Source organism: Oncorhynchus tshawytscha, linkage group LG23 (genome assembly GCF_018296145.1).
Source record: "Oncorhynchus tshawytscha isolate Ot180627B linkage group LG23, Otsh_v2.0, whole genome shotgun sequence".
In the NCBI taxonomy this organism is placed as follows: domain Eukaryota; kingdom Metazoa; phylum Chordata; class Actinopteri; order Salmoniformes; family Salmonidae; genus Oncorhynchus; species Oncorhynchus tshawytscha.
The window spans coordinates 7,024,118-7,039,511 of NC_056451.1; the positions used below are offsets into that span (position 1 = coordinate 7,024,118).

The window sequence follows — 15,394 nt, forward strand, 5'->3', positions numbered from 1 at the left end:
GGTTCCTTCCCCAAGCGTCATTGTTTCTGTTTCTGTGTCATGTCTATGCTTTGTTCGTGTTTTGTATTATGTTACATTTATTTATTAAAACACTCACTCCCTGAACTTGCTTCCCAACTCTCAGTGCACATCGTTACAGGCGGTTTCTCATAGCATAAAAATGTGCCTATTAATAGTCATGTCTCTGTTAGGGTCTCTGCCACGACTTTTCTACTGTCACCTGGCCTGGATATGGAACAATGCCTGGCATTTTGCTAGCCGCTTTCCTCCCAAGCGCTGTCAGCCTTTTCAAAGCCATCGTGGTGATGAAATGCCCAGCAGACGCACACGCACACACAAACAAACACACACCAGTATTTGATTGGTTGAGACACCCAGCAGGAATAGGGAGTGATAGAACCTTCACACACAAGCCACCCTCAACTAGATATCTGGGCCATGCAGCTTGGCTGCCATCCATTCATAACTGAGCACTCTATCCGGCATACCGACCAGTCAGCCGTGGCAACCTGCTCCACCTCCCCCTTGGGGGTTGGGAGCAGCAGCCCAGTCTAATCCTCCACTGGTCTATGTGAGGTGGCCTCATGGCACTAAATACACCCCTGTCACAACGTGTTTACACGGCGGCAGGACGGGGCATTAGCTAGGAGGAGTAACTGTTGAGTAGCTGTAAATGGTGTGGATTTAGGTTTCGATGTGTACAAACCCTCTACAAACAAACTCAACTGATTGTGCCAAAGTCCCCTTAATTGAACAATCAATATTTAATGGAGCATTTGTAAAACAGTCCTCGATATGTATCTGACTAGCAGGGATTTCATTGACAACTTCACTGTTCTAGTAGTTCTAGTAGTGACTGGCTGGGTAATGGACACATCAAAAACAATACGAAAAATAAATGAAAATGGAAAGAGAATTTTAAAAAACTGTAACAAAGTGCAATGCAATCGTGAAATGACCGTAACATCACATTCCAAGACCAACACAGCCCTAGAAGAGTAGATAGAGGGGGTTTATATCCGATAATCAGATACAGTCTAAACAGTCATGCTTACAATAGAGAGACTTCAATCGCATGACCTTGTTGTTGGCCAGATGCCCATTACAAAACACAGCTGTGCCTGGATGGCTGGTTAGTCATGACAAAACCACATTGAACATCTCTGCTATCTGCTATTCCTCTTCTCTCTGTACATCACTAACGAGTGACACAGCCAAAATTCCTATACTCTCCCAGAGGGTTAGGTTTCTAACTCAGCAGTGATTTGGAGCCAGCAGACAGAGAGATGAACAAAAGAGTTTGTTCAAACTGTTTCTCTGTGGAAAACCGACCTACAACGCCAAACTCCACAAGCTTGCATATACTGTAGCTAGATCATACATTGATGAAAACCAGGCACCACTATTGGTGTAGTTTTGTGTCATTATGACTTTGTTGACAGTTGCTGGAGATAGGGATGTCTGGGACTGCATGTGTTCCTGCGTGAGGTACTGTAGGTGGGAGGATGACGGAGGTTGTTTTGTCAAACATAGGCATTTTCAGGGCCATTACTTTAGGCAAACAACATCAGGTTCCAGCAGTAATCATGTGAACAGTCTCAACACCAAACATACAATAAAGGAGAGTCCCAAAGTCCTTGTTTGTTACTGTATAGTATTTGGGTTTTTAAGGTCCCACCCAACTGTTCAGAGATTCTCTGCATAATGACAAGAGCTCTAATTATAGCTTCTACAAGAACACAACAGACCATAAGAGTAATGTGTAATCTCTCAAGGCCTAGACTCTTAGAAAAAAAGGGTTCCAAAAGGGTTATTTAGCTGTCCCAATAGGAGAACCCTTTTTGGTTCCAGGTAGAAACCATTTCTTAATAATGAAACATAAACTCTCTGTGGAAAGGGTTTTACATGGAACTCAAAAGGGTTCTAACTGGAGCCAAAAGGGTTCTACTTGGAACCAAAAAGGTTTCTTCAAAATGACCAGCAAAAATGTGAGGTTTAGTGCCAAAAGGAGTAGTGATGCACGATATATCGGTGAACATATCGGAATATGGCCTACCTGGTTAAATAAAGGTGACATTTTTTTAAAACTAAATTGGGCAATAATAGCTAAAAATGCCAACATAGGTATCGGCCGATGTCTAGTTTAACGCCCGATGTGCAAAACTGAAGTCAAAGCTGACGTGCATACCTATATAACGAAGGTACATGACGTAATGACGCCACGTTGCGATATACGTGCAACACAGCATTCCCAAACTAGCCCACAATATCTGCTGTGTGTATCGAGGAGTCAACAAGTCCAGCAGTCATATGAAAGAGTAAGAACATTTCAGCGAGACAACTCAAAGGGGAAATTCATTAAAGCCAAGATATTGGAATTCATTGCCCTTGAAAATCAACCGTTGTCGTTGGTGATGTTGGCTTTCACCGACTGGTCGAGCACCGGTTAACACTACCAAGTGCGCTATTTTTCCAATGTTTCCCTTCCGGAGTTACACAGTAATAGCTTCACTGCTATTAGCTTCACGACATACATACTATGGAACGCCGTTTGGGTCTTTGCGTGTCAAAAAAGATACAGTAGCACTGTCAAAGCTGTACAAAAAAATCAGCAAACAAGCAAAAACCGTCCACGAACGATTTGTTTACAATACCGCGTTGGTAATAAAGCATCATTTGTTCGATCACAACTTCTGGGGTAGCCAGCTTTAGCTTGCAGTCATTTTCATTATTCTTAGCAATAATTTAGGATCCCTTGTGAGTAAGTATTAGTTAGGTTGCCTCTTGTTGTTTGCCTATTGAAATTGAACTTCAGTTCATGAAAATAAATAGCTAGACAGCTACTTAACCCTGTTGCCCAAAGCTAATGTTATTAAATCGGCCATTCCGATTAATTGGTCAAACTCTAATCAGGCCTACCACTGTTGTGTCGTCAGCAAACTTAATGATGGTGTTGGAGTCGTGCCTGGCCATGCAGTGGTGGGTGAACAGGGAGTACAGGAGGGGACTGAGCACGCACCCCTGGGGAGCTCCAGTGTTGAGGATCAGCGTCGCAGATGTGTTGCTACCTACCCTTACCACCTGGGGGTGGCCTGTCAGGAAGTCCAGGATCCAGTTGCAGAGGGAGGTGTTTAGTCCCAGGTTCCTTAGCTTGGTGATGAGCTTTGAGGGTACTATGGTGTTAAACGCTGAGCTGTAGTCAATGAACAGCATTCTCACATAGGTGTTCCTTTTGTCCAGGTGGGAAATGGCAGTGTGGAGTGCAATAGAGATTGCATCATCTAGGGGTCTAGGGTTTCTGGGATAATGGTGTTTATGTGAGCCATTACCAGCCTTTCAAAGCACCGCATGGCTACGGACGTGAGTGCTACGAGTCTGTAGTTATTTAGGCAGGTTGCCTTTGTGTTCTTGGGCACAGGGACTATGGTGGTCTGCTTGAAGCATGTTGGTATTACAGACTCAATCAGGGACATGTTGAAAATGCCAGTAAAGACACCTGCCAGTTGGTCAGAGTCCCGCACCTTGAAAGCGGCAGCTCTACCCTTTAGCTCACTGCGAATGTTGCCTGTAATCCATGGCTTCTGGTTGGGGTATGTACGTACAGTCACTGTGGGGACGACGTCCTCAATGCACTTATTGATAAAGCCAGTGACAGATGTGGTGTATTCCGCAATGTCATCGGAAGAATCCCGGAACATGTTCCAGTCTGTGATAGCAAATCAATCCTGTAGTTTAGCATCTGCTTCATCTGACCATTTTTTTATAGACCGAGTCACTGGTGCTTCCTGCTTTAATTTTTGCTTGTCAGCAGGAATCAGGAGGATAGAGTTGTGGTCGTATTTACCAAATGGATGGCGAGGGAGAGCTTTGTATGAGTCTCTGTGTGTGGAGTACAGGTGATCTAGAATTGTTTTCCCTCTGGTTCTACATTTAACATGTTGATAGAGATTTGGTAGAATGGATTTAAGTTTTCCTGCATTAAAGTCTCCGGCCACTAGGAGCGCCGCCTCTGGGTGAGTGGCTTCCTGTTTGCTTATTTCCTTATACAGCTGACTGAGTGCGGTCTTAGTGCCAGCATCTGTCTGTGGTGGTTAATAAACAGCCACGAAAAGTATAGCTGAGAACTCTCTAGGCAAGTAGTGTGGCCTGCAATTTATCACAACATACTCTACTTCAGGCGAGCAAAATCTAGAGTCTTCCTTAGATTTCGTGCACCAGCTGTTGTTTACAAATATGCACAGACCGCCCCCCCGTCGTCTTACCGGAGTGTGCTGCTCTATCCTGCCGGTGCAGCGTGCATCCCGCTAGCTGAATATCCATGTCGTCATTCTGCCACTATTCCGTGAAGCATAGGATATTACACTTTTTAATGTCCCGTTGGTAGGATATTCGTGACCGTAACTTGTCTAGTTTATTGTCCATTGATTGCACGTTGGCGAGTAATAGACGGTAACGGCAGCTTTCCTAGTTGCCTTCTGCGGGTCCGGACGAGGCATCCGGCTCTTCGTCCTCTGCTTCGCTTCCTTTTGCGAATAATTGGGATGTCTGCCCTGTGGGGTGTTTGGAGAATATCGTGTGAGTCCTGCTTGTTGTTGTTGAAGAAGTCTTTGTCTAATCCGAGGTGAGTGATCGCTGTCCTGATATCCAGAAGCTCTTTTCTTCCGTAAGATATGGTTGCAGAAACATTATGTACAAAATTATTATTATAATTTTTTCTCAGCAGACTATTATTTAGTCTGCTGAGCATCATGATCTACTTTTATGCAATGATGCTCGGTGGCTAAGCAAGGTTAACAATGGTGTCAAGAGAGCAGCCCATGTGAACTTAAGGAGGAGATAAGTTTCTTTTCACCGTGATTGCCGCCACAAAAACGCCAACACATATCTAGCGAAAATGCTCAATTGGATGCACTCAATCAATAGGATGCACTTCATTTGAGAGTACAGGAGAGGGATAAAACAGTCATTGACATGATTGACATGCATTATTGTATTTTCTCCTTAGATTTGAGACCCCCCCCCCCAAAAAAAAAATGCTCAAATTCTCTACACTGCGCAACTACATTCGGTCATCATCAGTACAGATCACTCCTATGACGTCTATATTTCAGTTTATCTAAAAACTCAAACTCTTCAAATGTCGTTGCAAAGTTAAGTCCCCACCGAGGTTGTACTGTTCGTTATAGAGACCAGTTCTCTACTGATGCGGAGGTCGAGAGACTTCTCCGCAAAAGCTAGTCAACTGAGATATGCCATGCATAAAAGGTTTCTATATGTAAAAAACAACAACATCTAGACAAAGAAAAGAACGAAATGATAAAGAAATAGAAAACAGAACAGAACATGATGCTGGTCAACTGAGATATGCCATTCATAAAATGTTTACTATGTGTAAATGAAAACAAAAGATGAAGCTATGTTTGTAAAACGGACAGGAAAGTAGAAATGATTTAATGTGATGCAGGTTAACTGTGTTATAAGTACAAATGTGTTCCGTTATTTAAACAATTTGATGCACTGAATAAGGCTAATCTTAAAGCACTTAAAATGAACTTTTAGCATAATTTAATTTGAATAAAAGTGCTTTATAAGATTCTAATTGTGTTAGTGCATAGTTTGTTATACCGGTTTTAGGAAGAGTAATCTCATGTAGAAAATATCTGTCCCCCTTGTAAAAAGAAAAAACGTTTTCTGGCCCCTGTAAGATTATGGTTGAATAGCCCTACATCCTCCAACATCCACAACATGGAAGGCTAGTGAAACTCGTGACTATTTTAGGACAGTTTACTGCAATGACAAGCTTGGCAACTATCTTCCATGGAGCCAAGGTTCAGGACTATGAACCTGTGGATCAATAATACAACAGGACACTTGGTGGACAGTCAGAGGTTGAGTTCAAAGTGCTTCATTAATCAATAAATGACTACCACAACATTTGGTTGAAGATATTTCTGACAAGATGGCCACCACCATCAAGTGATCTTTCTGATTGGTGCAGAGGGGAGAACACATTGAGGTGGCCTATAATAACAGTACCAATTCCTTTAACTGAACGGGGCCTGGCTCTAATGTTAGCTGATGGGTCTGGTGACTGGGACTTTAAGAAGACCAAGAGAGCATAAAGCAGCCTGTCTGGGCTATTTTGAGAGGAGTGGAAATGGCAGGATAGGAAGCAGCTATGGAGTTCAGAGCTAGTTTCCTACCATAGCCCTTCACATTCAGCAATGACCTAGTCCGGGAAGTGGGGTACAGCTGTTTGGTGATATAATTAGGGCACGGCACCACGCCACGGGCTCAGAGTTATTCTGAAGTTACAGAGGAGTGACAGAGAGAAATAAAGACAGAGAGAATGAGGGGGTGGGAAGACAGAATAAAAAAGAGGAAGGTTTGTAAATAGCTGACGTGTGCGTTGCAGGGCCCCTCGTGTTTTGAGAGTGAGGGGTCAGGCGGTCAGCTATTAGACAGCATGTGGCTCTGGTATTTGGTCACTTCCTCTCTGTGTCCTTTTGGTTTTAAATTCCTGTGTAGCACTCTGCCGAGACCCCACTACAGTGTTTGTCCAATGTTTTGGATGACAAATTCATGAATGGGTGAGCTCTTCAGACGATCTCCATTTACAAACCTGGGTGTATACAGCAATGACCATTACTTTATAGGGAATCACTCCGCCATAAATTAGCTGTTGGTATTAGATTATATGTTACATTTAACTCAGCCACTCAACTTACTTCAAAGCACTTCGTTGTCATCTGCTATTAGCCGTTAATCACTATACCTGGAGCTTTGGAGTTACAGGTCCACATAAAGGAATTTATAGGTCTGGAACCATCTGAAACATCAATGGTCTCAATGGCTAATATTATGTGGGGAAGACCAGAGAGATTGAAGAGGCTGCCGCAACTGCCAAGCCCCGTTGAAAGCGTGACTAATAACATATTTAATGGAGCTGTGATTGAGCATGGATATGCATACAACTCAAGTGCTTAAAGACACCAAATTAACATCATAAGCATGGGCGACAAAAACGATCACATTCATTTTAAAAGCAATGATCTTGCTCCCTAAGTAACATAAACAATGAGTGGTTATAGTTCTGGCAGCAAATTTCTGAGCATAAAAGGTTGAAAGGTAACTATTTCCCCCGTTTTCTGTCTAAACATTTATGTTTTTGTTTACCTTTGAGCGTGTCTGAGGCGGAATTCCACAAAAGTGCTTCAATAAAACCTATTATCAGCTAAATGTAACGATGGTTAGTCATTACCTTAAGTGGGGTCAAAAGTTCACAAAAATAAACAGAAACTGGGTCTGATTAATTCAGTTAAAACGTTTAAATATCCACACACAGCCTCATAAAATATTATGGAACCTTAAGAGTTTGCACACTTTGAGTGCCGGTTCCCAGTGAGGTGGGCTGGAGGGCCTTCCTCCACTCCCCTGTGAGAAGTCAGTGTCTGAGGTAAGTGTGAGTGGTGTGATTTACACCAGCTGGGTGCTGTAGAGGGGACGATAGCTGACATGATGCTATCTCTATGTTTGGGGATTCGGAAGTTTAGCCCTGGGGAAGATATCTTTTCACTGAGCTCTCCTTCATCTCTTTACCTCTTCTCCCCATCTCTTTGGCTCGTCTTTACCTCTTCTTCACCCTCTCTGAAACTCTTCCTCTGAGGGAGAAACACCCCGCTGAAAACATACACATAAGCACATGCCCACTAGCACACACACACACAAACAAGGAGGCCCCTGCACCGGAAGAAAGAGAGAAATGCCACCCAAACATTGTCAACATTAGCCTCTCTAGCGACATAGACTTGCCTGTTGTTTAAAGACCTGACTCCAAACACTATGAATCTGGCATGACGTCTGTCACTCTGTGGCCTCTCCCTCTCTTTTCTTCTTTCTCTTCGGTCCTCGTTCAAAACCCACCTCGGCTGTGCAATATGTTGAGCATGGACTTTTTGAACATGTGGGAGAGGAGGACAACTTCCTAACCCTCTATCCTTCTAAATCCTCCTCCCTCCTGCACCAACAACATACCAGCATTACTAGGGCCCAGAGCTTTCCCTGGTTAGTTTGAGTGGTCTGGAAAAACTCCCGTTCCTATACTACAAACTTAGAAGGGTGACCCATTCCGTCAGCATTCGAGCAACGAGCCATACCTCTTAAATAGGATAGCAAAGTAAAGCCTTCTCCTTATTCTGCTGATTTTTATTTCCAAATTCTATAGAGGATTTAGGATTTGCCTAATCCTTTTAACCATGCAAATGCTTTTTAATTCTTCCCAAAAAGTCAACCGGATGAATATGTTGGGAGACAGGGCATTTGATTGGCAACATAATCTTGGGTAGAAGAACCATACATATGGAATTAACTGAATTATACTGGATATAAAGCCTTCATCCTTCTGGTAGGTCTTCCTTCTGCACTGTAACCGGTAATACATCAATTAGATTATAAAACAGAGAAGTGAAATTATGAATTAGAACAAGACTTTCTATTTGCTCGCCATCTCTCCCGTCGTCCCTCAAATCAAGCGCTAGAAAATGGGCCCCCTTTTGAAATCTCACTCAGCGAGCAAATTGAAATCTTCCGAGAGGATGAATTATTTCTGTGCTAGCTGGAAGCTCATCGACACACACAGCAGCAACAACCCGCCTTTTCTAGGCCAGCTTTGATGTTGATGAAGTGAAGGAACACTGCAACCACTAGGCTATAGTAGGATGTACAGCCTACATTGTCTCAACCACACACTGACAACTGTGGAGGGAAAGTGTATGGTAATGTCCGTATGTCCAGTTGAAATAATGTATTTTCAGAAGAAAGTTATGCAAAACAAGTTGATCCAACAATGACATTGTTAGAAGCTCAAGATGATCAGTAAGATGATCACATCCCCACAAATATTACCCCATATATGAAATCTGACAGAAGACCAATCTTAGGCTCCATCTCTATACGACAGCAATGTTTACATTTGTGATCACCCTTATCATTTTTATTTTTTTTAAATCAGGTGGAGGAAAAAAACGTGTGAAGTTTCACATTTACATTTTTGTGGATTTTTTTCCCCCCCAAACATTTATTTTTCACATTTTCACCCCTTTAAGCTACATCTGGTCTCTGGTTCAGGGCTGACGAGAACCAACCCTGTTTAGCTTCAGAAGCAGAAGGCCTGGATGCTATGTTGCTGGAAGGAATGTTCCAAAACAGGGAAAGCAAAGGCCAGGGTAACATAACCAAAGATAAGTCAAATTGCAGGGAAGAGGGAGGCGTTTTATTTAGTTGTGCATTCATTTACAATTCATTTAAAGGTTTCGCATTTAAAAAGTATTTCCTTGCTATACTATACAGTGTTTGTTTACATTTACTTTGTTTACAAACATTGGAGTTTTCTTACATGTGAAACTGCAAATTGGATTTTCACTTTCTCATGTGGAATTGCAAGTTCACATGTGAAAAACAATCACGTGTAAAAATCTAACTTGCAGTTTCATATGTGAAAAACGTTCACATGAAAATATCACTTTCACATGTGGAATTGCAAGTTTGATATGTTATATTTGTGAACATGCAATTCCACATGTGAAAGTGAGGTTTTCACATGTGGACCTTTCTTACACGTGAACCTGAAATTTGACAAATCCGCCAAATCTTAGATGGCATTTGTCTCCAGTCCACGAACCTTAATTTCCGTCTTTCTCACGTTCATTCTGAAATAGCTGAGCCTGGAAAGAGTGTCAACTTTCCAATTCGGGGGGCTCCTGAGTGGCGCAGTGGTCTAAGACACTGCATCTCAGCGCAAGAGGCGTCACTGCAGTACCTGGTTTGAATCCAGGCTGCATCACATCTGGTCATGATTGGGAGTCCCATAAGGCGACACACAATTGGCCCAGCGTCGTTCGGGTTTGGCCGGGGTAGGCCATCCGTGTAAATAAGAATTTGTTCTTAACTGACTTGCCTAGTTAAATAAAATAAAGAAATAAAAATGTGAGACTCCTAGCACTAATTCACTAATGCAGCTTTCTCTCCAGGACACTGGCTTCACAATTCATGTAGTCTCCTAATTATGTAAGAGCTGTGCCTGTGTAGCTAGCTGAGTGATCCTGTTCACTGCAGGGCTGACAGGGGTGGTGGTGCTTGGGCTCCCTGACTGGGTTACACAATAGAAAAAGTCCTGTCAGACGCTACAATTTGTTTCCCTGTCAAGTCTGCTAAGACTCATTATCCTCCGGATGACGAGCGTGTTTGTATAAACTAGGGTTAGTAACAGTAGGCTACAACATGGAACTCAGTGAGCAAGCTATGAAGCTTTAGGCAGAAGACAGAAGACACTCGCTCAGCTAGGCTCAAATATCTCCATAACAAAGCAAGTACAGTCACAGCAATATTTTCTATTGATTAATGAGGCAACTTACATGTATAGTGCCATTTGGAATAAACGCACAACAAACAGTATTGACCTTAAAGTTCATTGATCTGTTCGTTAGATCTATTGACCATTACAGTGCATCAGCAAGTGACTCAATATTACCCAATATTACACACGTTGTCAAGATTTAAAGTAAGCCTAAACTGTGATACAATGGCCAACCCTCAATTCGTTTAAAGGCAGTTACCATTAGCTGTGCAGTTACACACTTGACATTTACAGCAAATATGCCAGTATATGCCAGTAAACATGCCAGTACGAAACACATCTATATTGACATGATCTGCCTCCAGAGTTCAAACGTCAAGATGGCTTCTTCACTTTGCTCCTCACAGGTACCTGACAAGTTATTCAGAAGGCCTGAATTCTATATGATATATCCTGTACTGTCTGTGACGTCTACAGTAACCATTTCAGACAAGTGTTATTTTTATATCCCTCTCTGATGGGCAGGGCATACTCTGTGTGTGTGTGTGTGTGTGTGTGTGTGTGTGTGTGTGTGTGTGTGTGTGTGTGTGTGTGTGTGTGTGTGTGTGTGTGTGTGTGTGTGTGTGTGTGTGTGTGTGTGTGTTTGTATGTACACGTGAATGAGTACACGTGAGTGCGTTCGTGTGCATTTGTGTGTGTGTGATGGTTAGAGTGCACTAGCAATGGTATAGCTAGCCTCGAAAGAGAAAGAAAGCTCTAGATTCCAGTCAGCCTGCCTCAGATTTGCAGGTTAACAACAGAACAGATTAGAGAGAAAGACCAAATGGTTGCCGACTCGAAGTGCATGGAACGAGTGGCGGACTGGTGGTGCAGAGAGAAGGAGAGCTCAGAGGGGCGAGTGCCTGAATGCAAATCTAGGCTGCGTCCCAAATATTCCCTGTATAGTACCCTACTTTTGACCAGAGCCCTATAGTGCACTACATAGGAAATGGGGTGTCATTTGGGACACAGTCCCTAAAGAAAATAAGGATTAGAAGATGTTCTTCAAAAGTCCTGACGGAGGCAGAATTCCACAATGCCTGGACCGGACTAAAGAGACTAGTACAGCAGCCCCACTGCAAGGGCCTCTGATTCACAGTTCACACCAATGAGTGGATCCTATCAACGGTATTCTACGCTAGTAGAACGTAGTAGCGTTAGCAAGCATAAACAATGCACTTCAGAGGCACACTGTTCCAACCTGAATGGGTAACTCCCTGATTCTTCTGAAGGGAGGACACAGAAAAACATGTCTGGCTTTGGGTTAGCAACCAAGCTGGTCTGTCCTCCAAGGTATGAATGAATGACTGCCCCAATAACCCCTTCAAAATCTTTAAGATATCGAAAAATTCTCTGACCAGAACAATATAAAACAACGATGGCATTAAAATATTGATTAAGTGCCCTACTGAAGAAAATCCCTTCTATAAATGTTCTCACATGACAACAGAGTTCCACTAAGGCTTGACAAATAGGTCACCCTTCATGCTTGAGGAATGTGACGATGAAGATTGACTAAGATCTTTAAACAGGACCTGTCAGTCAGAGAGGGCTGCATGCATGAGTCGTCGCTTTGGTACATTTTTAGCTCATGTAACATGCTCCACATGAATCCTTACAGACAGCTTCAGAAACAGCTTCTGATCGTTGTCAAGGGGCGGAGATCATAGAAGAGGAACACTGTCGGCTACAGTGCACATAATCAGGATGGCGCGTTTCCTGGACACAGCCTTCAATGACATAGCCCGGTACCAGATTGGTGTGTGCTGTAGCCAACTCCTATTGTCATTATCATCCAATGACCATATGAGTTGGCAAGACCACACAAACAGATCTGGGACCAGGCTATCAATGACATAGCTGCTCGATAGATACAGCAGAGACCGGTCAAGGTTCCCACGGTCAACAGGGTGGAGCTCCATTCTTGTGAATCTCAGCCAAAACAAGTAACAGCCCACCCATCCAGCAGCCCACAAGAAAAAGGAAGGAAGCTCTTGGTTGGACATTGTTGTCCATGGTGTGTGTGTGTGTGTGTGTGTGTGTGTGTGTGTGTGTGTGTGTGTCCGTCCTACTAGCAGAGCGGGGTAATGGGTCAATGCAATGGTTCTAGCTCTTAGACAACCTCAGTCCTAACCAGTGAACATCACCTCACCTGCATTATGACACAACCACCTCCTCTCATGAATTGCCTGAGAATCGGAGTAATTCCATCGTCCTTCTGGGGAGGATTTGTTTTGAGGACCTTAGTTATCCGCCCCCCAGCCGCCCCTATTCATTACTGGGAGTACTATTACTCACACAGAGGTAATTGGCCAACAAGGCTATTGATTATCAGGTATGTCTGATTCAGAGAGAACGTGCACTGTCCTCTATTTCCCAATAAACCTATCTTCATGTATTCAAATAGAGCTGCTTATCTGGCTGTGTAAAGCTGAACATTTAAATAGCCACTGACACTCCCTGAACTGAATGACATCCATGGCTGTGCTCTGGTCTTCAGTCAAAAACGTCCTTCACTCACTCGTAATTATACTTCATAATAGTCCTTATGCATTATGACGACACATGAAAAGCCATCGAGTCGAGGACGCATATCCTGAACAATGCAGTGTGTGTGTGTGTGTGTGTGTGTGTGTGTGTGTGTGTGTGGTTGTGTATACGGCACTTGTGCCTGAAGGGAATGCACAACTGCACTCATACTCCTGCCACATCCGTTTTGACCGGTCACTGTTAATTAAACACTTTTATGCAAAAGCCCACTGACAGAATGACAGCATACTGCTTATGATATCCAGTGGATAACTTTGTCCTTGAACACTAGCTCTCCGGGACAACACAGTCACAGATTGTAATTGCACATATAAAAGCATAGTGCTTCAAGAGTAAATCAATCAATCTGGCCAGATGATGAAAATGGCACCTGCCTGCACTTTGGCTCTACACTTCTGATTAAAGGGCATCTGATCTCAGTAGGCTAAATCACAGTACTCATCTGTGTATCTATTTACAGATGAGAAGGCACCTGGATTAAAGATATATGATCCATGAATCCCTGCATTAGAGCTAGGCTAGTCAATATCAAATGGCACAGAACAGAAGTCGTTCATTATCCCGGTTGATGGCTGCTCGTGTGATAAGCCGGTTGAGGGGGAAACCGAACGGATGCCAGACCGGTGACCGCATAATGTAAACATGTGAGGGGGAGGGGACAGAGATTACCTCATCAAGCGCCGCTGTAATTATTTATTATTAATTCAGTTTTGATCGAATGGGCAGTGTTTTGGTCAGGCTGTTAGAGACACTTGTCATACATTTGTTGAGAAACCTGTTGAGGAAAATCCAATGATTTAAAACAAGCATATTCTATGTGTTGTTGTTGTTGTCATACGGATTAGAGAAGAATTCGCAGTGTGGCAGTAGACTAGGCTGTACTGTGAGGCTTTTGGGACGGAAGTCAATCCGGACAAGTCTATGCTATTATGAATTGTTTGTGAATGTGGTGAATGTATAACTCTGCTTCCTTCCTTTTGACTAGGCTAATAATCAACATTTAGACAAATAATCGACAAGTGTTATTACACATTTATAGCGTGGAAATATCCCTTATTAGACTACTCCACACATAGCCTAACAATGATACAGATAAGAGGAAATAAAGCTCGTTTGATCTGTAAGAATTTCACATTCACACGCACAACAACCGTGCAAATGACCGGTACGATGATCATTCGATCAAAAGTTTTTGTCGGGAGATACGTGAGAAAGGCCACCAGAAACTCCTCGAATGCACTGACAGATCGAACAACAAACGTTTCAATGCGCGTGACATTTTAACGAGTTTCAATAAAATAATAGGAAACTTACATGTTGTAGCTTCGGGCAACACATTTCCCACCAAATCGGTGTCGAGGTCTTGGCTTTCCATTTTATTCATTCAATCGTGCGCTTTTCGGCTCGTCCTCTCCCGACCGTATGTATACTCATTCCTCAGACAGAAGGGAAACTTGGTTGAGTCACTCTACTTGTTCACCAGCGCGCGCAGTCTACCCCTATTTCCAAATGGAAAACGCTGGAAACGCACCGGGTAGGTAGCGCTCTTTCAAAAAAATTAAAGCGGTGCCACACACAGAGCAACGATATGTTTGGTTGGAAACTATTTGGGCTGCAATACCATCAACGTTCACAAATTGCTTAGGATCAAAAAGATATTGAGGGGGAGGAGAATGGGGAAATAAGTTAAACCCACACAACAGCTGACGGTATGCTCATTTTACGGACCGTCGGATGCTGGCCTCCGGATAGGACTGTTCCATAGCCAGAAGGGGTGTGAATATGTTATGGAGCACGTTTATTTTCAATCTTTATACCACATTATCTAATTCACAACGAATAACATATATTTTTATTATTATGTTGTAATTACTTATATTTTAATATGTACATGTTTAAACGTGTTTAATCAAATACTTCACGTATGATACAAATGTATACCCCTTTCATTCCAAATGGAGCCATCCGTCTATAAAATACTACAACCTCTGGTCCATTCCAGTGGTAAGTAATTCAATGCTTTTCATGTGTTGAATTCCTGACCACTGCTTCAACGATGCTAACGTCCAAACAACAAATGTTTTCAAAGCAATTTTTTGGGAGTCACATATGGTAGCCTAATTATTAGTGCATCCATCACCTGCTGCTTCACCCCTGCCCAGTCATGTGAAATCCGTAGATTAGGACATAATGAATTTATTTCAATGGACTGATTTCTTTCTATGAACTGGTAACTGAGTAAAATCTTTGCAATTGTTGTATGTTGCCTTTATATTTTGGTTCAGTATATTTTGGCACACTTATTGTCCTGCTATTGACCATGAAAAAAGTATAACCTAAAGTATAATTCACTCTCCCCAAGTGTTTAAATTGTATTATCTCTCGCCAGGGGTGCAACTTTGGTTTCAGAAGTGGGGGGAGACATAATTATTATTATTTTTTATCCAGTTG

The 15,394-nt window shown here is 42.7% G+C and overlaps 1 protein-coding gene across 9 annotated transcripts in view; it reads right to left on the reverse strand.

The window, feature by feature from the left end:
- Positions 1 to 14,657, reverse strand: part of LOC112246152 (MAP7 domain-containing protein 1) — a 66,813-nt gene extending 52,156 nt beyond the window's left edge. For 5 of the 9 annotated variants that reach the window (XM_024414430.2, XM_024414425.2, XM_042304502.1 and 2 more), the window contains exon 1: positions 14,258 to 14,656. In XM_024414430.2, the coding sequence (XP_024270198.1) occupies positions 14,258 to 14,327 (70 nt within the window). In that variant the 5' untranslated portion in view covers positions 14,328 to 14,656. Of the gene's footprint in view, positions 1 to 14,257 lie in introns of all 9 variants that reach the window. The other 4 variants (XM_042304498.1, XM_042304499.1, XM_042304500.1 and 1 more) reach the window with 1 other exon arrangement.
- Positions 14,658 to 15,394: the final 737 nt, after the last annotated feature.